This window comes from Oncorhynchus kisutch, linkage group LG14, assembly GCF_002021735.2.
Source record: "Oncorhynchus kisutch isolate 150728-3 linkage group LG14, Okis_V2, whole genome shotgun sequence".
Taxonomy (NCBI): Eukaryota; Metazoa; Chordata; class Actinopteri; order Salmoniformes; family Salmonidae; genus Oncorhynchus; species Oncorhynchus kisutch.
The window spans coordinates 77,854,570-77,879,651 of NC_034187.2; the positions used below are offsets into that span (position 1 = coordinate 77,854,570).

Genomic DNA, 25,082 nt, shown 5'->3' on the forward strand with positions numbered 1-25,082 from the left:
AACTCAATGCCTCTTTGCTTGACATCATGGGAAAATAAAAAATAAAAATCAGCCAAGACCTCAGAAAATTTTTTTTGTAGCCCTCCACAAGTCTGGCTCACCCTTGTGAGCAATTTCCAAATGCCTGAAGGTACCACGTTCATCTGTACAAACAATAGTACGCAAGTATAAACACCATGGGACCATGCAGCCATCATACCACTCAGAAAGGAGACGCGTTCTGTCTCCTAGAGATGAACGTACTTTGCTGCGAAAAGTGCAAATCAATCCCAGAACAACAGCAAAGGACCGTGTGAAGATGCTGGAGGAAACAGGTACAAAAAGTATCTATATCCACAGTAGAACGAGTCCTATAAATCGACATAACCTGAAAGGCCGCTCAGCAAGGAAGAAGCCACTGCTCCAAAACCACCATAAAGCCAGACTACGGTTTGCAACTGCACATGGGGGACAAAGATCATACTTTTCAGGGTTAATGTCCTTTAGTCTGATGAAACAAAATTAGAACTGTTTGGCCATAATGAACATATGTTTGGAGGATAAAGGGGGAGGCTTGCAAGCCAAAGAACACCATCCCAACTGTGAAGCAGGGGTGGCAGCATCATGTTGTGGGGGTGCTTTGCTGCAGGAAGGACTGGTGCACTTCACAAAATAGGTGGCATCATGAGGGAGGAAAATTCTGTGGATATATTGAAGCAACATGTCAAGACATCAGTTAAAGCTTGGTTGCAAATGAGTCTTCCAAATGGACAATGACCCCAAGCATACTTCCAAAGTTGTGGCAAAATGGCTTAAAAAAAGTGTACGAGCAAGGCCTACAAACCTGACTCAGTTACACCAACTCTGTCTGGAGGAATGGACCAAAATTCACCCAACTTATTCTGGGAAGCTTGTGGAAGGCTACCCGAAACATTTGACCCAAGTTAAACAACTTAAAGATGCTATCCAATACTAATTGAGTGTATGTAAACTCCTGACCCACTGGGAATGTGATGAAAGAAATAAAAGCTGAAAGAAATAACTATTACTCTGACATTTCACATTCTTAATAAAAGTGGTGATCTAACTGACCCAAGACAGGGAATTTTTACTAGGATTAAATGTCAGGAATTGTGAAAAACTTAGTTTAAATGTATTTGGCTAAGGTGTATGTAAACTTCCAACTTCAAGTTGTAGGATTTCTAGGTCTAAAACAAGATGAGAAAAAAACAATTGAAAGTGAGACATGCATGACAAGTCTATGGCTGAGATTTAATTAATAGCATAACCATCTAAAATGGTAAAAAACACTTGTGTTTTGTATAAAAAAACAACATTGGACATATCCTTCATACAGTTTCCCATTTCTACATCAGTAACTGTCAGTTTGGTTCTTCAGAAAGGCTTCTGGTTTGAAATGTGTCAGTAAAATTGTACTAATTTGAATATCGAGTGCCGTTAACATGTCGCTGTAGGTGACTTCAACGCTGACTGAGAAAACTAACTAGATTTGTGTACTAAGGGTATTGCTCCGATGTTTGCAAATTGAGCATTACTAAGCCCGAAGAGATTTTATTTTCAAATAAGAATTTAAAACTAAATTTGATGAATTCCAGATTCAGTATTTTTACCCCTTCACCAAAAAGTAAAGTCCTAAAAAAAAGACGCCAACCCTTGGAATAGGATAAAAGGTGTTATGAACTGGGTGGTTTGAGCTCTGAATGCTGATGGTACATCAGACCGCACACCACGGGTATCACATTTTTTATTTATTTTTATGTTGGTAGCCAGTTGGCAATAGCAATAATGCCCCTCGGGGGTTTGTGGTATATGGCTGCGTTGCATCGTGCCTATGAACAGTCCTAAGCAGTGGTAGATTGGCCATATACCACACCCGCTCGGGCTGTATTGCTTAGAGCGCTACCGTAGCGTAATAACGGCATAGGCTACATATCTAAAGAATCCATGGGCCTACGTGTTACTTTCTGGACATCAATAGGACAACCATGGTAACAGTAACGGTGTGAATAACTGGTGATGTCATATAGAATGATAGCATCCAAGTGAGATCAAAAGTGGCCTAAAGGCAACAGTAACTAAATGACTGTTGTCAGTCCGTCAAGGACAAACTGGTCATAAATAACGCTTTAAAACAAACGGCAGGACGGAAAAGGCAACAAACAGTAATCTCTTGTCATGGGAAGGAGTGAGTTATCAGGGAGAATAGCGTAGCTTGGTAGAGACAACTAAAGAACCATTTTGTTCTAATTCAGTCGGTTCACCAATAAACATTACTTCAACTCCAGAATGGCTCAAACCATGCCAGTTTCCTTACAGTACATAAAAGTCACTTGACACCATCACTAAGTGGATGGAATAATCTTCAGTGACCCTTGTATAGGAGAGTACGGACCTAAAACTGTCAAAGACAGGTCATTGATAAGCAATTTGCGAGCACACACATACACACACCTGGCCTAAGGAAAGTACTGTTGGGTTAGAACAGGTATCTTTGATTAACCCCTCGAAACTTAAAAAAATCATGACTTTAATATCCAACTCATTCAATATCTAGACAAAGCAACAAACACTTCAATCTCCACTAACTTCAAACCCAATCTTTGGTCAGTAGGAGGTCCTAAATGGTCAGTAGGAGGTCCTAAATGGTCAGTAGGAGGTCCTAAATGGTCAGTAGGAGGTCCTGTTGAAATCTCCATTTCTTGCTTTTTTTGAATGGTTCAACTTCCATAATTGACAGTGTCCATAGGTGTAACCAGTAGGAGTGAACTACATTGTGCTGTTTTGCATGTGGCAGGTCACCAGCACTAGAAAGTGGCTTCCCTCAGGCCAACCATAGCACTGAACACAACACACTCACTGTGCAGTCCCATAGGAAATCAATTCACATCAATTAAATTAAATTTAAAAAAAATGGGAAAAAAGAGAATAAACTGCTTCATCGATAAGCCTTGTGGAGGAGGGCGGTGGAGTGTAGCTGTGATGGTGGGCTGTATGTTCCACCTATGGCTTAGTCTCTCCTGCCTTTACTCCAGCTTCTCCTCAGGGATGTTGTCCAGGTCTAGGTCAGGTGAGACCACACAGCACAGACACAGCTTCTGGGTGTTCAGGGAGATCATGTCTGAGTAAAGGAAATACAACCAGGAAGGTGTCAAAACCAAGCTTCCCCAGAGCTACAAAGTGTGACAACTTTTATAGTGCCCCCAACTACCGCATAGTAGCTCTACATTTGGTTATCCTAGTCTAATATTACGCTAATTCAAAAAGGTAACTATGATAGGAAACATTTCTTTCCACCACGTATATGCTGGCTTTAAACTAATTTCACCTATTATTCCCCTTAAATATTAAATCTTTCCTGTTGAAACACGCTAGCTCTAATCATTATAATTCAACCTGAAACATTTGTAAACTCAAACTATCTTTTGGTATTGTTTTCATTAGTCCACTGTTGATACAGTCCCAATGTTTTACAGGTCAGCAGTCCAGTTTTAGACATCGGACTTTCAAGAAGAAAAGTGTCCCTTGATCATGTGACGCTAGAGGGGCTATAGGAGGGGTACAGAATTGCTAGAGGTCTCACCGAGCATCCTGCCCAGGAAGGCAGGTCTGGAGGAGGGGGGCAGGTGGATACAGATGTAGTAGACTGGCGCTCCAGAAAGAGCCACCCCGATACCCACCAGAGAGTTGATGGTATCACTGTAGAGAGGTACTACCACCAGGAACACACTACATAGACAGTACACTATGGGGAAGAAGAGGGAGAGCTGGAGAGAGAGGGAGAGAGAGAAAACATGCTCACAAAAGAGATGGAGGGTAAATCTACACGTATACATTTGGTTGTTAAGTCAGTTAAGAACAAATTCTTATTTTATAATGACGGCCTACCATGGCCAAACCCTAACGCGGACGACGCTGGGCCAATTGTGCGCCGCCCTATGAGACTCCCAATCACGGCTGGTTGTGATACAGTCTAGAATCGAACCAGGGTCTGTAGTGGCGCCTCTAGAACTGAGATGCAGTGCCTTAGACCGCTTGCGCCACTCAGGAGCCATCATGCTCCCACAAATTCACCAAAGCAGTTGATAAAAATGAACTGAAAAGGTCATTTCAAGGATTTGAGCCATATCCTGTCCTAATAAATAACATAGTTAAAATATAATACAACTTAATCGTCCACCCAGAAGGAACATTTTGCTTTCACCTTACAAGTATTAAAACCCTACCTTGACGGGCCGGTGCATGTCCGGAGCTTTGACCCGGAGGTAGATCTGGCTGGCGATGGACAGACCAATGAACAGCCAGTAGTTAAAGCTGAAGTAGTTGATGAGCTGGAACACGTCCTTCACACACAGGTAGATCAGAGACATGCCACCCTACAGGACACACACAGGACACACTTCAATCTGATCCTAGAGCAGAGACATGCCGCCCTGCAGGACACACATCACCGATCTGATCCTAGATCAGAGACATGCCGCCCTGCAAGACACACATCACCGATCTGATCCTAGAGCAGAGACATGCCGCCCTGCAGGACACACATCACCGATCTGATCCTAGAGCAGAGACATGCCGCCCTGCAAGACACACGTCACCGATCTGATCCTAGAGCAGAGACATGCCGCCCTGCAGGACACACATCACCGATCTGATCCTAGATCAGAGACATGCCGCCCTGCAAGACACACGTCACCGATCTGATCCTAGATCAGAGACATGCCGCCCTGCAAGACACACGTCACCGATCTGATCCTAGAGCAGAGACATGCCGCCCTGCAGGACACACATCACCGATCTGATCCTAGATCAGAGACATGCCGCCCTGCAAGACACACGTCACCGATCTGATCCTAGATCAGAGACATGCCGCCCTGCAGGACACACATTGGCCATGGACTGGAGCCATGTTTGATTATGTGTAGTCTTGGAGCCGTTGCTCCCGGGTCCATACACGTTCAGACTAGCAGGATAGAACCTGAACCAGGAGATTTACACGAGAGAAGTATTAGAAAACTACATGCAACGTCACACTACCCATCCATCAATGTGTGACGTGACTGATTTAAGTCATCATTCACTTACGTTGAAGAGCAGTGCTGGGATGGGAGTGTAGCGCTTGACGTGGATCATGCAGAGGACGTTGGGTAAATGACCCTCCCTGGAGCCCACGAAGAACAGCCTGGAGGCAGCGATGATGGAGGAGTTGAGTCCTCCATAACAGGAGATGGCCACTGACAGGGGGATCAGCCACCGAGCCCAGCCCAGCATCTCATCAGCAAACGTCTGAAGAGAAAGACCACAGCAACCTCATCAACTAGATTACTTCCTGAACCTGGTTATCATCTCATCTAGCCCCACCAGGGAGTTGTGCATCTGGTACAGACAGAGCCTCAGAGGAACCAGAGAACACAACAACAGCTGGTCAATTAGCTACACTGAACAGATGCTGTCAATAAGACCTACCTCGTGAACTGCATATGGTTTAACCATTGTGTGTACATCTATAAGCAGTCCTTTGAAGTGAGAAAACCTTTATAATTCTTGATCATGATTGACTTTACATGGCAGTTGCCAACTCATCCATAACCTCAAACTCACCACAGCCACAGCCTCACTGGCCAGCACGGTTTCAGCATTCATCACGGTGTAGTAGGCAACATTAGTCAGGATGTAGATCACCGTGACGATGGGCATTGAGATCCCTATGGCCAACGGGAGGTTCCTGGAAGGAATTGATAAAGAAATTGCTAGAACCCTATATAAAAACAACAAGAACAAACTTTGTGGGGAGAGAAACCTTGAGAGGAACCAGACGGGCAGGGCCAGGCTTACGCTCCTTGTCTATATTCCACCAACACAGTCAGACAGAATCAGTCAAGGAATGACAAGGTTTTGCAGTGTAGGGATGGTGGAGCCAACAACTTGGGCCATTTTCCATTGTGTCATTGGGGGGGGGACTGCCTCACCTCTCCGGGTTCTTAATCTCCTCGGTGATAAAGTTGAGTGTGTCCCAGCCGGAATAGGAGTAGAGAGCAGCGTACAGAGCCAGAGCCATGTCCCCAGGGTTCACTTTAGAACCCTTAAACGAATCCTCAAAGTTCTGCGTCTGGCCTGAAGTATGCAGAGGAGAGGGGGTAATAGTGAATTATAGTCATTAATTGGGTATACTGTTGTTTAATGAGTTGTGTGTGTATATATATATATATATATATATAATCCTGATAGGCTGGAATGAGCTTTTAACCGGTGTCTATTCCACAAGTTTCCACCAATCTATAACGTTAAAATGCCTATTTACTCTGTTCCATCTGACTGTACAATCCACTGTCTCATCAGCCCAGGTAGGGAAGTTAGAAACTTGATGTCCACTATAAAAACCCTCCAGACATTCTCTTTATTTTAGACTAACGTTTAGTTTAACAGCAGAGTTTGTATAAACCTTACTGTCTGTATCTCCAACATTGTTTCAATATTCAAATTCGATCACAAACTGTCCCATAGTAATGAACGTGTCGGGGGCGGTACGAGAGAGAGGCAGGCACCATTTCTCAACCAGTCGAAATAATGAATCAGCATCATTTTATGGATATATACACAAAGGAATGTCAATTGAAAAAAGGTCAAACAAAATGAAGTGCGGCTGGTTCGCAGTCTTTCCAGACTCAGTTTGAAGTGAAGAGTTAGCTGTGTTGTTGGCTAGCTCCTCTGAACAACAGTGTCCTGACGAGAGAGCACATTTTACATGTCAGGCGAAATCTCGCCTCATTAGCTGATTGTTATGTATCCAGATAAAATGTCATTAGAAAAGAGCTTAAACAAAATGCTGCTACTGTTATTCTGTCTGCACTGTTTGACGTGAATAAGTTAGCTATAGTTGGCTAGTTAGCAAGAGATAAGAATGTTGCCATGGAACATATGGGACAACTGGGTCGCGGCCAGAGATACAGAACAAAAAGACAACTGGCAACCGAACCAATAGAACGAACGACCAGCCGGCTTGGTTAGCAACCCTAGATGTGTCGGGACTATGTCTTATGGAAGGATGAAATAGAATTAATAAAATTCATCAAAACAACATTTATGAAAATATGTGAATGTCATTATTTGAATAGAATGATATATATATATATATCCTCCAAACACCGGCTTCTCAGGCATGATCACTTAAATAGAATTGGGCTATATAGCCTAGCTATTTTCCAGTGGTACTATTCTCTTTACCATATAACCGATTAGCAATATGGCACACCCACACCCACATGACCGGTTGGCAATATGGCACACCCACACCCATATGACCGGTTGGCAATATGGCACACCCACATGACCGATTAGCAATATGGCACAACCCATATAGCCGATTAGCAAGTAAAGCTCCATCTTGACAATGCATCAGGACATTATCATGGTTACATTGGTGCATCCCCAGGGAACATACCTTGTCCCAGCTTGACCATCCCAGCGATGATGATGACGATGAGAGCCAGGACCTTAGCTACTGTAGAGACCACCTGGAGAATGGCCCCCCATTTCACCTTCATACAGTTCACACATGTCAGGAGACCTAGGAGGAGGAGAGATCAGTGTGTGTTCGACAGCGGAGTCCTCCGGTATAGAGAAGACCTGAAATTGACCGTGGCAATCCTGGTTAAAAAATCAGTTAGCCATGAGTACAACAACTGGCGGACTCACCAAGCTAGTGGAACTAGAAATGGATAGAGATTCAGATCTGATAAAACCGGCCTTGATAGTGGAACTAGAAATGCTACCAATAAAGCAGAGTACAAGTCTGATAAGGCTAATGGCTTAGGAATGAGTCCAGATAGAGTGTCTGATAAACCCATCTCTATCCACCACTACAGAGAGAGTTGATAACATTACAGTCCAGGAGGACAGGCTGCTCTCCATCATGTAAAGTCATCTGCAGGACAGTGTGCACCTGCAGGCAGAGAGAGAGTGATTTGACTCCATTTCCTCTCCACTGGTATGTACCCTGGTCCCAGAGGAGAGGTGTATGGGTTTGCATGGTCATGACAGAAAGGAAAATAAGCCTGAAGCCTCTTACTGTATTTTCAAGTTTTGAATAGCCATCCTTATTATGTTGGTCTAGGGTTTCTCAAACTTCATTGTTTCCCACTAAATCAGGGACTGATTTAGACCTGGGACACCAGGTGTGGGTAATTAATTATCATCAGGTAGACCAGAAAAGCAGCAGGCTCCGGAGCCCGTAGGGTCAGAGTTGAATACCCCTGTTCTATGATAATAGATGAATGCACACGCGAAGCAGGAATGTGGCCTGGGCCACACCACATCCAAGGTTAATGGAAGGATAGTGTAAAGAGAACATTTGCAAATTCGATGTGGAGAGAGGCTGTTCTTACTCATGTTAAGACGGCTTACAGCACAGGAGGTTGGTGGTACCTTAATTGGGGAGGACGGTCTGGTGGTAATAGGTGGAATGGTATGAAATACGTTATGGTTTCCAGGTGTTTGATACCATTCCAGTTGTGCCATTCTCCCCTCAGCAGCCTCCTGTGGCCTACAGTGTACTATGATCAAGAGATTACCGGTTGTGTGTGAATAGTTACATCGAAAATTAATCAAGGGTTTGAACAAGGACCTAATGTCGCTGGTCAGCGTTTTTATGCTTCAGGGAGAATTTCTACAGTGGTTTCACACAACAACCAAATGCTTCCATGACAAGACGATCCTGCTGTTGTTATGGCCTGTGGCATTTATGTACCAAGTCCTGTGTTTTGGCAACATGGATTCTTTGACATATAGGGTACTGTTATACACAGGCCTTCTCTGAAACCTGTCACCAATGCCTAGCATATACCATTACAATATACACTCAATCACAAAAACTAAATCTAACCTTTAGTATAGCAACTATATTTCCCTAAAACTCCAAGGATAAATACAGAAACGTAGGTTTTCCGTTCACTATAATAGGATGTCAGGTTGCCTCAGCATAGACCTCAGCCTCTTACACTAACCAGAGAATCACTTCTTTTTTACTCACACATCATTGATGAAGGAAGGAACACGTTTGAATGTGAATGTCTCCCCGGTGCCCATAGAGAGAAAGAGAACTGACAATATGGCTGAATTCCTGAGGGGATTCAACTAAACGCCACTTCAGGCTGCTTTAGTTTGTTCTGTTCCATCTGTCTGACTCAACAGAATACCTTCTCTGAGCTTTCTCCATGTTTGTTCTGTTCCATCTGTCTGACTCAACAGAATACCTTCTCTGAGCTTTCTCCATGTTTGTTCTGTTCCATCTGTCTGACTCAACAGAATAACTTCTCTGAGCTTTCTCCATGTTTGTTCTGTTCCATCTGTCTGACTCAACAGAATACCTTCTCTGAGCTTTCTCCATGTTTGTTCTGTTCCATCTGTCTGACTCAACAGAATAACTTCTCTGAGCTTTCTCCATGTTTGTTCTGTTCCATCTGTCTGACTCAACAGAATACCTTCTCTGAGCTTTCTCCATGTTTGTTCTGTTCCATCTGTCTGACTCAACAGAATAACTTCTCTGAGCTTTCTCCATGTTTGTTCTGTTCCATCTGTCTGACTCAACAGAATACCTTCTCTGAGCTTTCTCCATGTTTGTTCTGTTCCATCTGTCTGACTCAACAGAATAACTTCTCTGAGCTTTCTCCATGTTTGTTCTGTTCCATCTGTCTGACTCAACAGAATACCTTCTCTGAGCTTTCTCCATGTTTGTTCTGTTCCATCTGTCTGACTCAACAGAATAACTTCTCTGAGCTTTCTCCATGTTTGTTCTGTTCCATCTGTCTGACTCAACAGAATACCTTCTGAGCTTTCTCCATGTTTGTCAGACAAACTCATATCGGACCTTGAGGGGCTCCAACTGAACACAAACACATTTATATCCCCCTTTCAACCATAGAGATGATGCAGGATATGAAAGCAACTACTAAGTAAACACACAGGGGCACCTGCAAGGCATGTAAGCCTTAGGAGGACAGACATCAAAATAAACAGAGTAGTGATATCAAACTTCTGGGTTGAGTTCAGTAGCACGAAGTAGAAAAACATTTCGCAACAGAGAACGTAAATCTGTGTTCTTATTGGACAAGTTCAGGTAGTATGTCTGTATTTCAAAACAGGCAGAGGGAAGAAAAGTAGTGAGCTCAGCTCATCTTACCGATGATGGCTGCTGCTATGAGTCTCACAGCATCGTAAGGGGCTGTGCAGGTGGGGTAGAAGGGCTGCACCAGGTAGTTAGAGAAGGTGAGGGCTATGACAGCCTGGCAGGCTGGCTCCACGATCATCAGGGACGTCCACAGCCTGGTAATTAAAAACAAGAACTAATTCAGATTGGAGCATAAACAAGGATTTGTATAGAACTTATAGTTGCTCAAATCACTTTCCATGTAATAGTTGCTCAAATCACTTTCCATGTAATAGATTATCTCAATGAGATTCTCAATGAGAGAAACCTATATAAAAATATAAAAAGTGGAATAAGGGGGAACCTGACCTAATAAAAGCCAGAAAGCCTCCAAAGGACTCCAGGATATATGCGTAACTGGCCCCAGACTTGTGGATGGTGGTTCCCAGCTCGGCGTAGCACAGAGCCCCGAACACGGAGAAGACCCCGCCGATGGCCCACACCACGAGAGACAGGCCGAAGGAGCCGGTGTAGAGGAGAACCCCTTTGGGAGACACGAAGATGCCCGAGCCGATCATGTTGCCCACGATGAGACAGACCCCGTGGAGCAGGGAGATCTCCTGCTTCAAACGCATGGAGCCAGTCGACAAGGTGTCGGCGTCTTTCTTAATCCCCATGGTGATGGTTCGGTTTGGGTGGAGGCAGGGCTGGAGACAGGGACAGAGGGAGCAGCACGTCACCAAGCAAGGCCACGATGTCTATCGCTCTCAACGGATGGTCATCATGTTGTCTTTAAAAATCAGCTGGACACAACAAGGCTGTAGGGAAATTAAGACAGTAAAATGTTAGCGCAGGAGGCAAGACAATATAAAATGCAATGCGAAACTGTTAGGCTTCAGGCAACAACTGATTGTATTAGGTAAGTAAACTGCAGCATTTGAGGGAGACACTGGAATACCTAGGTAAACCTATGTAGGTGATAACTATTTCATTTAACTAGGCAAGTCAGCTAACAACAAATTCTTATTTACAATGACGGCCTACAAAAAGGCCTCCTGGGGACGGGGATTCAAAAACATACATCACGACAAGAGAAACAACGCTACATAAAGAGAGACCTAAGATAACACAGCAACGCAACATGGTAGCAACAACACGGTAGCAGCACAAAACATGTTACAAACATTGGGCACAGACAACAGCACAAAGGCAAGAAGGTAGAGACAACTATACATCACGCAAAGCAGCCACAACTGTCAGTAAGAGTGTTTGTTGCAGCTCGTTCCAGTCGCTAGCTGCAGCGAACTGAAAAGATGAGCGACCCAGGGATGTGTGTGCTTTGGGGACCTTTAACAGAATGTGACTGGCAGAACGGGTGTTGTATGTGGAGGATGAGGGCTGCAGTAGATATCGCAGATAACTAGGGTTGCATATTTTTGGGGAATATTCAGAGGTGGAAACTTTGTGGGAATTAACGGAAATATGCAAATGAATACAATTTAAAATGTAGATGTTTTTTTGCATTGGATTTAAACTCAGCAAAAAAAAACATCCCCTTTTCAGGACCCTGTCTTTCAAAGACAACTCGTAAAAATCCAAATAACTTCACAGATCTTCATTGTAAAGGGTTTAAACACTGTTTCCCATGCTTGTTCAATGAACAATAATTAATGAACATGCACCTGTGGAACGGTCGTTAAGACAGTAACAGCGTACAGTAGGCAATTATGGTCAGTTATGAAAACTTAGGACACCAGAGGACTTTCTACTGACTCTGAAAAACACCAAAAGAAAGATACCCAAGGTCCCTGCTCATCTGTGTGAACGTGCCTTAGGCATGAGGACTGCAGATGTGGCCAGGGGAATAAATTGCAATGTCCGTACTGTGAGACGCCTAAGACAGAGCTACAGGGAGACAGGACGGACAGCTGATCGTCCTCGCAGTGGCAGACCACGTGTAACACCTGCACAGCATCGGTACATCCGAACATCACACCTATGGGACAGGATGGCAAGAACTTCCCGAGTTACACCAGGAACGCACAATCCCCCCATCAGTGCTCAGACTCTCAGCCTATTGCTGACAGAGGCTGGACTGATGGCTTGTTGTAAGGCAGGTCCTCACCAGACATCACCGGCAACAACGTCACCTATGGGAAGAAACCCACCGTCGCAGGACCAGACTGACAAGTGCTCATCACTGACGAGTCACAGTTTTGTCTCGTGTGATGGTCGGATTCGCATTTTTCACCGAAGAAATGAGCGTTATACCGAGGCCTGTACTCTGGAGCGGGATCGATTTGGAGGTGGAGGGTCCGTCATGTTCTGGGGTGGTGTGTCACAGCATCATCGGACTGAGCTTGTTGTCATTGCAGGAAATCTCAACGCTGTGTGGTACAGGGAAGAAATCCTCCTCCCTCATGTGGTATCCTTCCTGCAGGCTCAGCCTGACATGACCCTACAGTATGACAATGCCACCAGCCATACTGCTCGTTCTGTGCGTGATTTCCTGCAAGACAGGAATATCAGTGTTCTGCCATGGCCAGTGAAGAGCCCAGATCTCATTCCCATTGAGCACGTCTGGGACCTGTTGGATCGGAGGGTGAGGGCTAGGGCCATTCTCCCCCAGAAATGTCTGGGAACTTGCAGGTGCCTTGGTGGAAGAGTGGGGTAACATCTCACAGCAAGAACTGGCAAATCTGGTGCAGTCCATGAGGAGGAGATGTACTGCAGTACTTAATGCAGCTGGTGGCCACACCAGATACTGACTGTTACTTTTGTTCAGGGACACATTCAATTTATGTTAGTCAAATGTCTATGGAACCTGTTCAGTTTGTCTCAGGTTGTTGAATATTGTTATGTTCATACATATATATTTGTATGCATGTTAAATTTGATGAAAATAAACAGTTGAACATAAATCACTCTACTATTATTCTGACATTTCACATTCTTAAAATAAAGTGGTGATCCTAACTGACCCAAGACAGGGAATTTTAACTAGGATTAAATGTCAGGAATTTTGAAAAACTGGGTTTAAATATATTTGGCTAAATTGTATGTTAACCTCCGACTTCAACTGTAAATAGTTAAGCAATTAGATTAAACATCTTTGTAAGAAATGTTTTAAAATTAAACATGTATGGAAACAGGTGACATGGTAGCAAAAACAAACGAGCATAACCTGTTAACAAGTTAAATTATTTAAACCCACTGTGGTAGGATACCATTTACTAGTTAACAAAAAACATAACATATGTCATAAAATATATTCACCCCACCCAGTAACTTACCAGAAAGCATGTAGTCCTTGGCTCAGTGTAGTAGTGTGGGCTCAATAGCATCTCATTTAGTGGGCAAGATCTTGAGAATCAGCTGCACATGTGATGGAAGAATGCACTGTGCATGCAAAGGGTTGCAATTCCATTGAATTGGGGATAGTTTAACCAAAATATTCCAAAAGGCCTAGAATTGGCTTATGTGTATCCCACAAAAAAAAAAGTTAACTTTTTTGATGAATTTAAGCAACATTTCCGGGTTTAAACTTCCCATGGAAAATGTCTGACCCTTTGCAACTCTACAGATAACATGTATGAAGTCTACAGTCGGTCTGCACCACAAGCAACAGAGGAGGAGTTCAATCATTATGCATTTCTGGGTATTTGTATGTATTATGGATCCCCATTAGCCAAGGTAGCAGCTACTTTTCCTGGGGTCCAGCAAAATTAAGGCAGTTATACAATTTAAGATATTACAATACGTTCACAACACATTAAGTGTGTGACCTCAGGACTCTACTACAACAAAATCCATGTGTACGTGTGTGTATAGTGTGTATTATATAGTGTGTTTGTATGCGTCGGTCTGTGCCTGTTCGTGTTGTGTCACAGTCCCTGCTGTACGGTGCATATTTAATCTAATTCTACTGCTTGCGTGAGCTACTTGATGTGGAATAGAGTTGCATGTAGTCATGACTACGTAGTACTGTGCTCCTCCCGTAGTCTGTTCTGGACCTGGGGACTATGAAGAGATCTCTGGTGGCAGGTCTTGTGGGGCGGGGCATGCATGCGTGTCTGAGCGATGTGCCAATAGTTCAAAAACAGACTAACTCTGTGCATTCAACATGTCAATACCTCTCACAAACACAACTAGTGATGAAGTCAATCTCTCCTCCACTTTGAGCCTGGAGAAATTGACATGCATATTATTAGTGTTCTGCTCGTTGTGGCACCTGACCACATGACTGAACAGTAGTCCAGGTGTGACAAAACTAGGGCCTGTAGGACCTGCCTTGTTGATAGTGTTGTTAAGAAGGCAGAACAACGCTTTATTATGGACAGACTTGTCCACAACTTAGCTACCGTTGTATCAATAGGATTTTGACCATGACCGTTTACAATCCAGGGTTACTCCAAGTAGTTTAGTCATCTCAACTTGCTCAATTGCCACATTATTTATTACAAGGATTTAGTTGAGGTATAGGGTTTAGTGAATTGTCCCAAATACAATGCTTTTATTTATTTTTTAATATTTAGGACAAATGTATTCCTTGCCACCCATTCTGAAACTAACTGCAGCTCTTAAGTGTTGCAGTCATTTCACTCGCTGTAGTAGCTGACGTGTAATGTGGTGTTGTGTCAACCGCATACATAGACACACTGACTTTACTCAAGGCCAGTGGCATGTCATTAGTAAAGATTGAAAAATGTAAGTGGCCTAGACAGCTGCCCTGGGGAATTCCTGATTCTACATGGATTACATTGGAGAGGCTTCCATTAAAGAACACCCTCTATGTTCTGTTAGACAGGTAACTCTTTATCCACAATATAAAGCCATAACAAGTTTCCAGCAGCAGACTATGATAGATAATGTCAAACGCCGCACTGGATTCCAACAAAACAGCTTCCATACACAATCGTTTTAATAAATTTCACTCGGGGGGCCTGTAGGACCTGCCAATCAGTCAATTGGCAGGTCCTACAGTCAATTGTGTAAGTGCTGTGCTTGTTGAATGTCCTTCCCTATAAATGTGCTGACGGTCTGTGGTCAATTTGTTTACTATAAAATAGCATTGTATCTGGTCAAACACCATTTTTCCCCTAAGTCTACTCAGGGTTGGTAACAGGCTGATTGGTCGGCTATTTGAGCCAGTAAAGGGGCTTTACTATTCTTAGGTAGGGGAATAAGGTTTGCTTCCCTCCAGGCCTGAGGCACACACTTTCTAGTAGGCTTAAAATTGAAGATATGGCAAATAGGAGTGGCAATATCGTTCGCCATTATCCTCAGTAACTTTCCATCCAAGTTGTCAGACCCCAGTGGCTTGATTGTCCTTCATAATTTAGTCAGATATACTTGGATGTGTAGTGTCAGCGTTTGTTGCTGGCATGTCATGCCCAAGTTTGCTAATCTTGCCAATTAAAACAATCATTAAAGTAGTTGGCAATATCAGTGGGTTTTGTGGTGAACGAGCCATCAGTCAATGGAGTTTTCCTTTTTGCCCAAAATGTAATTTAAGGTGCATCAAAGCGTTTTAATATAATTTCTCTTTGTTTCAGTAGTCACATGACTTCTCAATTTGCAGTACTTTTGCCCTCTCAACAATAACATTTTTCAATTCCTCATCAGACCGCAGGGATTGAACAGTTTTTACAGTTATTTTCTTAATGGGTTCGTGCTTATTAGTAACTCGGGTAAGCAATTTCATAAAATGCGTCAAGTGCAGCGCAGCGTCTGGTTGCTTCTCATTACATTTTTTAAACCTTTATTTAACTAGGCAAGTCAGTTAAGAACAAATTCTTATTTTCAATGACAGTGGGTTAACTGCCTGTTCAGGGGCAGAACGACAGATTTGTACCTTGTCAGCTCGGGGGTTTGAACTTGCAACCTTCCGGTTACTAGTCCAACGCTCTAACCACTAGGCTACCCTGCCGCCCCATACATACTAACAAATATTCTTTGCATCAACATGGGAATCACTACTAAATGTATTGTGTGACCTCTTATGCACTATATTAGGCCCAGCCTTTGGAACTTTGGTTTTCCTAGATATGGCTACAATACCAAGTTAATTTCTGAAGCAATAGTAAAGATGTGATCAATACATGATGATTTCATTCCTGTGCTGTTTGTAACTACCCTGGTACAAGTAGGTTGACTGAACCTGAACCAGGATGCAGGCACTACTTAGTTTGAAGCTCTTGAGTGAGCAGCCTGATGCTTGATAACGAATGTGATATGATGTCACATGTTATCCAGATACTGACTGTTAACACCTGGTGGTCTATAGCAGCTTCCCACCAGAATGGGCTTTTAGGTGAGGCAGATGAACCTGTAGCCATATTAACTTCAACAGTATTTAACATTAGATCCTCAAAGCTTTATAGGAATGTGGTTCTGAATATAAAAAAGACCAGACCAGCTTTGGCATATCTGTCTTTTCTTTAGACCAGCAGTTACAGTGGAGTAGTGCTGGTGAACGCTCCAGCACGGTCTGTTTTCCCACTAACAGGCATTGTGCCTGGCTAGTGGAACAAAGTAGTGGGTGCCTTAGCAAAAGCCCTGTTCTGCATTCCAGTGGAACAAAGTAGTGGGTGCCTTAGTAAAAGCCCTGTTCTGCATTCCAGTGGAACAAAGTAGTGGGTGCCTTAGCAAAAGCCTTGTTCTGCATTCTATTGGAACACTCACCTCACTGATTCTAATCTCTTCTTCTCCGCTCTCTGAAGTGTAAACAAAATGACGTAGAGGAGAGGCCCAGCTCAACTCGCTTGAGATTCAAGTCGCTGTTCTTTACTCGACCTCTGGAGCAAAGAAAGAACAAGGCGTGAATTTTTATTTTAATCTTAGTTCAAATACCTGGTATTGCTATGGGAGGATTTCCCATGGCTGCGTTTGGTTTGTTTACCGACTAGAATATCAACGTGACTGTGGAAGATTTTGCATTTCAAGGTAGATAGATGGTTATTAGAATGCAGTAATGGCGCACTATAGCTTGAACATGCACCTGCAGGATATAGCCTAATTTGTTTTTTTATCCAAGGAAAAATACATTTGTTCTCTTCAAACTTTCCCTAAATGTCTGGCCTAAAAACACTCACAGTTTAGACAAGCTCGATTTCACTGAAAATGTGCTTTGCATTTATCAACCATGTCATCAAGTTAGGACATTCTACACAGCCGAGCAAGACCTCCAAAACAGCAAGGGGGGAAGCATTTACCTGCTCCAGAACATCGTCGGTCTCCGTTTAGCTCTGTTCTTGAGCGAAGAACAGAGAAGCTTAATTTATTGTAGGACATCACATGGACTCCTATGGTTGCAGTCTACTCCAGCACAAACAACTATGGGACCAGGCTACCCTTATCAAGGAAATCCCTTATCAAACAGACATAATGGTCATGTTGCGTTTGTAATGCCTCTGTGTGTGTGTGTGTATATATTTATAATAACTGAGTGTAAGGCCTTTCTCCATTTGTGTTTGCAATACCACCGTTTGTGTGTCTTTATAATACCTCTGTTTGTAAAGCCTGTGTGTTTAATGCCTCAGGCGTTACGAACACAAACAGCCTCTCAGGAAGAGGCTTCCTCTTCTCCTTTACTAGTTCCTCTCTCATCTCCATTAATATGAAATCAGAGGGATGCCAGTCATGCAGACATGCCTATTAGATTCCAACAGCATCTGGTCTGATGGTCTGCCTTTATGCTCTGAAATACACTGCCTTCAATTAAAAAAGTATTCAGAATGCCTGGCAGTACAACATTAGGCTACGGCATGCATATGGGTTATAGGAATGACTCCTAGCATAGACTACTCACTGATTCAACAAGAATATATCAGTAGTGCCACAGCACAAGGAAGGCCATGTGGGAATTGCTTTTCCACACCTGTCAACATCAGCTTGTAGCAAGGGATGCAATAGTTTAATTAATCTGGCTTTAATATACAATTAAAAACAGGTAAATAAAGCCTAAAACTAGGCCAGAATGTTTAATAAAATTATATTTAAACTTGCTCTACCTGTCGTCTTTGCGCTTTGTCCTTCAGCTGCTCTAATTTTTTAAAATGTAATATCCAGAAGAGAGTAATGTTTACCCGACTTTTGGTTCAGTACCAAAGTCAAGTTAGTCCAATATAACTCTCGTCAATAGCTTTTGAACCAACCATGCCATGAAAATTGTATATTCTACACACAATACCCCCATAATGACGAGGCAACAACAGGCTTATACCCCGACTACACTGCTCGTGTCGCAAAATAAATGTAGGAGTCTATGTTATTCAATTATTGCGTGTGCCAACGAGCGTCTGTGTTGCCAAGGGCTAAAATAGAAGTCATTCCTATTTCTGACACAGATCACGCTGCAAGTCCTGCCTCTCCCATCTCCTCATTGGTTTATAGAAGCAGGGAGCCACGTGCCATCTCCTCATTGGTTATACCCACGTGGGTGATTGAAAGACGAACTATTGCCGGTTGTCATGGTAATACTATGAACGTTTAGATGCCAATCGCCATATAAGTTAAACGATGAAAAGGCCTGGAAGGAGGAGAGATGACTAGAAATGATTCGGTTGACCATTTTTATGTGTGGATTAATTGTTGGAGAACATCGTGCATTTCAGGTAAAATAACAACCTAATGTTTACATTAGAGGTCGACCGATTAGGATTTTCAGCGCCGATACCGATTATTGGAGGACCAAAAAAAAGCAGATACCGATTAATTGTACGATTTTTATTAATTTATAATAATGACAATTACAACAATACTGAATGAACACTTACTTTAACTTAATATAATACATCAATAAAATCAATTTAGCCTCAAATAAATAATGAAACGTGTTCAATTTGGTTTAAATAATGCAAAAACAAAGTGTTGGAGAAGAAAGTTTAAGTGCCATGTAAGAAAGCGAACGTTTAAGTTCCTTGTTCAGAACATGAGAACATATGAAAGCTGGTGGTTCCTTTTAACATGATTCTTCAATATTCCCAGGTAAGAAGTTTTAGGTTGTAGTTAATATAGGAATTATAGGACTATTTCCCCCTATACCATTTGTATTTCATTAACCTTTGACTATTGGATGTTCTTATAGGCACTTTAGTATTGCCAGTGTAACAGTATAGCTTCCGTCCCTCTCCTCGCTCCTCCCTGGGTTCGAACCTTGAAAACAATGACAACACTCACCCTCGAAGCAGCGTTACCCATGCAGAGCAAGGGAAACAACCACAGGCTCAGAGCGAGTGACATTTGAAATGCTATTAGCGCGCGCTAACTAGCTAGCCATTTCACATCGGTTACACCAACCTAATCTCGGGAGTTGATAGGCTTGAAGTCCTAAACAGCACAATGCTTGACGCACAATGAAGAGCTGCTGGCAAAACGCACGAAAGTGCTGTTTGAGTGGTTAGAGCATTGGGACAGTAACCGAAAGGTTGCTAGATCGAATCCCCGAGCGGACAAGATTATATGCACCTGCTTCTGCCTACCACTGCTCAGTCAGATACTTAGATACTTGTATGCTCAGTCAGATTATATGCAATGCAGGACACGCTAGATAATATCTAGTAATATCATCAACCATGTGTAGTTAACTAGTGATTATGATTGATTGATTGTTTTTATAAGATAAGTTTAATGCTAGCTAGCAACTTACCTTGGCTTACTGCATTCGCATAACAGGCAGTCTCCTTGTGGAGTGCACAAGGACTAGTTAACTGTAAGGTTGCAAGATTATATCCCCAGAACTGACCAGGTGAAAATCTGTCATTCTGCCCCTGAACGAGGCAGTTAACCCACCGTTCCTAGGCCGTCATTGAAAATAAGAATGTTTTAAGCTAACTGTTCTGTTGCATGGGGAATAACTATTTTTTATGTAACCTAGGCCTACTGGTTGTATGAATTTTGGATGCATCGTTCCACAACTGTCCCAGAGTCTGTTTGGACCATTTCTTTCTCAACAAGGTAAACTTTCTGGGGGCGGCCCGTCAGAGTCCAGGACCCAGTTGCACAGGGCGGGGTTGAGACCCAGGGCCTCCAGTTTGATGCTGGGCTTGGAGAGTACAATGGTGTTGCATGCTGAGCTGTTTTTTGTACAGATGGGATAAGGCAGTGTGCAGTGTAATGGCGATTGCGTCATCTGTGGACCTGTTTGGGCAGTATGCAAACTGAAGTGAGTCTAGGGTGACATGATCCTTGACTAGCCTCTCAAAGCTATTCATGATGACAGAAGTGAGTGTTATGGTAATTTAGTTCAGCCTACTTTTGTCTATACAGAATTTTTTTATTTTATTTAACTAGGCAAGTCAGTTAAGAACAAATGATTATTTACAATGACGGCCTAACCCGGACGACGCTGGGCCAATTGTGCACCACCCTATGGGACTCCCAATCACGGCTGGATGCAATACACCCATGTTTCGAACCATCGACTGTAGTGACGCATCTTGCACTGACGCATCAAGCAGTTCGTATTATTCTGTACCAGGGTTTCCTCTATGAAAATGTGGTACTGGACATTTGACTAGCAGCATTTAATTAAAACATGATTTGGTCACAGAGGATCATTAGCTTCCCCTAGCCTTAAAAAAATAATAATTGTGCATTGCCTACAGTCGGAAGGAAAGGCAACACGTACTGCAAATGCCAAATACAGGAGGACAGAAACTAGCTGTCTTCACATGGTGCTTCCCTACAGACTGCTGCAGAGGCTACTGTAGAACATTGCAAAATTGTGTGTTTTAATCAAGTATTTGGTGACATTAATCTGTGGTATAGTTTTAATTTTTAAATAAAGCTAACTTTTAAAATGTTTCACAATTTTTTTTAATGAAATTCACTGAGGATGGTCCTCCCCTTCCTCCTCTGAGGAGACTTCACTGATGCATATGGGTCCGGTACATTTCTCCAATGTCAGATCAATTAAAATACTGCCAGTCAAATGTCCAGTGCCACATGTTTATAAAGGAAACCCTGGTACAGAATAATAGGAACTGCTCTGAGACCAGGTTTTCCACAAGGACAACAGGTAGAGTAAGTTTAAAGGTAATGCAATTAAACATTCTGGCTTGTGAGGAACAGTAACACGATTTTTTGAAGGGGTAGCATTAGTTTCAAGCTGTATATAGGATACCAATTAATTGTGTAGTACAGCATGATCACATGAAGTAATTTTACTTGCTTGAAAGTCAGATATCACTGACCGTATGTTCTGGATAGATAAACTGGGAAAACGTGCGCAGGTTACATTCTTTATGCAACAATTCTCCACCACCGTTTGCGTATTTTTTGTGACAATTTTGGATGTTGGGACCCCCCATGTCTTAACGCGGTGTGTAACATCCTAAATTGTCCGAAAGTACGAAAACGGTGGTGGAAAATTGTGTTTAATTTTAAATTACGCATATTTTCCACACAATTATATTTAGTTAAGGAGGAAAATGGCCTTTGCAGTCTGAATGGAGGACACTATGTACGAGCCGGTCCACGGGTGACACGAGTGCATTAGTCGGAAATGCACTTCAAGCCTTAGTGGACTAAACTCGCCATGGAGTGGATTTTAGTCCGCCAATCAAGCCATGTGGATGGATCGGAACTATCGGCTGCCTATAAACAAGACCTACGTTTCAAGGGAAACGAATATACTTTTTTTTTTTGCCCACATCGGTCCAAAGTGCAAAACATTTCGCCCACGTCCCCAAAGTACCATACTAGGCAGTCAAGCAACAAAACGTGGACAGAGTCGCACAAGCTGGCATGCGCAAAAATTGACAAGCATATTGTCAGCCGTTTTTTGTTTTGTTTGATGCTTTATTTAGCCACACAGACTCCAGTCCGTTGAGCTGAAACTAGCTAAATAATTGACTGTAAACTGTATTGTTTTGCTAACGTTAGTAGTCACGGCAAAAGTTAGCTAGCTAGTTATAGTAGCTAAAGCTAGCAACGCTATCGTTTTTTCGGTAGCTATCTAAATATAATAATACTTGCAGCTAGAGAACTCTCAACGTACAAATGATACATTTTCCAGGTAGTTCGAGTAAATACCATAAAGTACCAGATAGTAGCTAGTTAGATGAAACTAACCACGTTTGGACCCTGTCCAACCACGACACATGCTGATGATGCTGAACTGCCGCATGTGCGTGGCAGTTAAACCCAGAAACGTTTAGCTAGCTAGCAAGTTGAGCTAAACAACTGACTAGTCAAACATCTGAAAGTGAATAAAAATGTAGGTAAGAAGCAAAAATCTAATTTTCTCTCAAAATACTTAGATATAAAGCCTTACCTTGAGAACTTCTTTCAATGAGACTGAAACACCATGTGCAAGCTTACTCAATGCTGGATGTTTGATTATCGTTGCTGGTTGCCTCTTCGTCATCACTTACTTTTCCCCGCTCCTCCTTCACTTGGAGGAGGAGGTGATTTTATTTGTATTTTATTAATGCGATACCCTGTGATGAAAATAGATGCTTCATCCTCCTATCTAAAGTCAGGTTGAGGTCAGTTGTTGAGTTTAGTTAGGATGAAATGCTTTAACTACACTGAACAAAAATATAAACGCAACATGTAAAGTGTTGGTCCATGTTTCATGAGCTGAAATAAAAGATTTCAGAAATTTTCCATACACACAAAAAGCTTATTTCTCTCAAATGTTGTGCACAAATTTGTTTACATCCCTGTTAGTGAGCATTTCTCCTTTGCCAACATAATCCATGCAGCTTACATATGCGGCATAGCAAGAATATCAAGAAGCTGATTAAACTGCATGATCATTACAAAGGTGCACTTTGTGCTGGGGACAATAAAAGGCCACTTTAAAATGTGCAGTTTTGTCACACAACACAAGGCCACAGATGGCTCAAGTTTTGAGGGAGCATGAAATGTTCATGCTGACTGCAGCAATGTCCACCAGAGCTGTTGCCAGATAATTGTTTGTTAATTTCTCTACCATAAGCCGCCTCTAACATCATTTTAGAGAATTTGGCAGTACGTCCAACCAGCCTCACAACCACAGACACGTGTAGGGCGTTGTGTGGACGAGCAGTTTGCTTATGTCAACGCGAGCAGAATTCCCCATGGTGGTGGTGGGGTTATAGTATGGGCAGGCATAAGCTACGAACAACAAACACAATTGCATTTTATCGATGGCAATTTTAATGCACAGAGACACCATGACGAGATTCTGAGGCCCATTGTCGTGCCATTAATCTGCCGTCATCACCTCATGTTTCAGCATGATAATGCACAGCCCCATGTCGCAAGGACTTGTACACAATCCCTGGAAGCTGAAAATATCCCAGTTCTTCCATGGTCTGCATACTCACCAGGCATGTCACTCGTTGAGCATGTTTGGGATGCTCTGGATCGACATGTGCAACAGCATGTTCTAGTTCCCACCATTATCCAGTAACTTCTCACAGCCATTGAAGAGAAGTGAGACAACATTTCACAGGCCACAATCAACATGCTGATCAACTCTATGCGAATGAGATGTGTTGTGCTGCTTGAGGCAAATGGTGGCCACATCAGATACTGACTGGTTTTCGGATCCACGCCTTTTTTTAAGGTACCTGTGGCCAACAGATGCATATCTGTATTACCACTCATGTGAAATCCATACATTAGGGCCTAATTAATTTATTTAAATTGACTGATTTCCTTAGGGTAGCCTAGTGGTTAGAGTGTTGGACTAGTAACTGAAAGGTTGCAAGTTCATATCCCTGAGCTGACAAGCTACAAATCTGTAATTCTGCCCCTGAACAGGCAGTTAACCCACTGTTCCTAGGCTGTCATTGAAAATAAGAATTTGTTCTTAACTGACTTGCCTAGTTAAATAAAGGTCAAATAAAAAACTCAGTAAAATCTTCGAAATTGTTCTATTGCATTTATATTTGTGTTCAATATATTCAACCATCTAACAAGGGAACCTTAGCTCATTGATTCCCTTTTCTGTGAGAAGGGGAAACCTGTGTTCCTGTGAACACTTCTGAAAATTGCCATTTCAAAAGTTTAGTTCACAATCTCACTGGATGATGATGAGGTATGAGACCAGAGTGTGTGAACTGTGAAGTGCATCTACTTCAGTTCCCCTAAATGAGTGTGTGATGCTCATTCAGACAGTCCTAAAGAGGCACATTATGGTTAATCAGTACCTCTTGGGTTGAACCAGTATCTGGGCAAAGGAGAATATGATGAGCCTTTGCCCAGATACTGGTTCACTCTTGGGTGTGATGTGGCTGGGTCTTTCTTGTTATTTTGTTGATTATTAACTTGAGATAGTAGTGCCATAGCCTCTTTAATGGGAATACCAACACTTTTTCATCAAATACTTTTTTAATATTTGGAAAAGTCACACTAATGTCTTATGTGAAATGAATGTGATCCCATGTGATCACACATGAAATAGAGTGTACCCATTCATTATAACGGTTTATTTGTCTAATAACCCACTCTGGTCGATGGCTGAAAATCTAGTAAAGAAGATCTGGGAACTAGTAATGTAACGAACTACTGCCATCTACTGGTTGGAGTGGGAACATTGTAGAGAGAGCATTCATAGTAAGATTTTTGCAGATACCATTTCAGGTTTAAATGTTGGGTAGGCTATATTTTCAGCCAGCCTTTTATCATGCAAACGTATGAATAAATTAAGTTAAAGGCCATTTAGTGCTTTACCATTTAAATAAATAATTGTATACAAATGAAATATGCTATAGACTAGAGAGGGTATTTGTCTGCATTGATACATCAATTTTAAGATTTCACTGCAGTCCTATTTGTTACTTTGTGGTAACAAGCCTTATATATTGTGGTCAAATGATGTTTAATTTACTTTCAACTTTTATTTCCATTAAGTTGAGCCTATTATTAGCCTGCCTGTCTCCCTGATGCCTTTTCAGCACCATGGACAAGAGCCATTAGGAGCGGTTCAGCTCTGCCAAGCCTTTTT

General features: G+C 42.4%; 1 protein-coding gene across 4 annotated transcripts; it reads right to left on the reverse strand.

Moving 5' to 3' along the window:
- Positions 1 to 1,230: 1,230 nt before the first annotated feature.
- On the reverse strand, positions 1,231 to 22,541 carry LOC109903315 (Y+L amino acid transporter 2). Of its 4 annotated transcripts, none has more exons than XM_020499945.2 (11): positions 22,419 to 22,537; positions 16,826 to 16,938; positions 10,511 to 10,848; positions 10,175 to 10,317; positions 7,439 to 7,564; positions 5,967 to 6,111; positions 5,599 to 5,722; positions 5,083 to 5,283; positions 4,224 to 4,373; positions 3,581 to 3,764; positions 1,231 to 3,118 (listed from the first exon to the last, which is right to left on the reverse strand). In XM_020499945.2, the coding sequence occupies exons 3-11, from the start codon at positions 10,816 to 10,818 to the stop codon at positions 3,024 to 3,026; spliced, it is 1,476 nt and encodes a 491-aa protein (XP_020355534.1). In that variant the 5' UTR covers positions 10,819 to 10,848; positions 16,826 to 16,938; positions 22,419 to 22,537; the 3' UTR covers positions 1,231 to 3,023. The 4 variants fall into 4 exon arrangements, with proteins under 4 accessions (XP_020355534.1, XP_020355535.1, XP_020355536.1 ...); XM_020499946.2 differs by having other exon boundaries at positions 10,511 to 10,959; positions 22,419 to 22,534; XM_020499947.2 differs by lacking the exon at positions 16,826 to 16,938 and having other exon boundaries at positions 10,511 to 10,959; positions 22,419 to 22,541.
- Between the last annotated feature and the right edge of the window lie 2,541 nt (positions 22,542 to 25,082).

What these genes read in the sequence shown, in the direction of transcription:
- LOC109903315 (XM_020499944.1), bottom strand. Translation starts at nt 22,511, where the DNA reads ATGACGAAGAGGCAACCAGCAACGATAATCAAACATCCAGCATTGAGT. An exon ending in CATTGAAAGAAGTTCTCAAG is followed by an intron (nt 10,849 to 22,418) that starts GTAAGGCTTTAT and finishes CCCTGTCTCCAG; the next exon opens with CCCTGCCTCCACCCAAACCG. An exon ending in CATAGCAGCAGCCATCATCG is followed by an intron (nt 7,565 to 10,174) that starts GTAAGATGAGCT and finishes TCCTCCTCCTAG; the next exon opens with GTCTCCTGACATGTGTGAAC.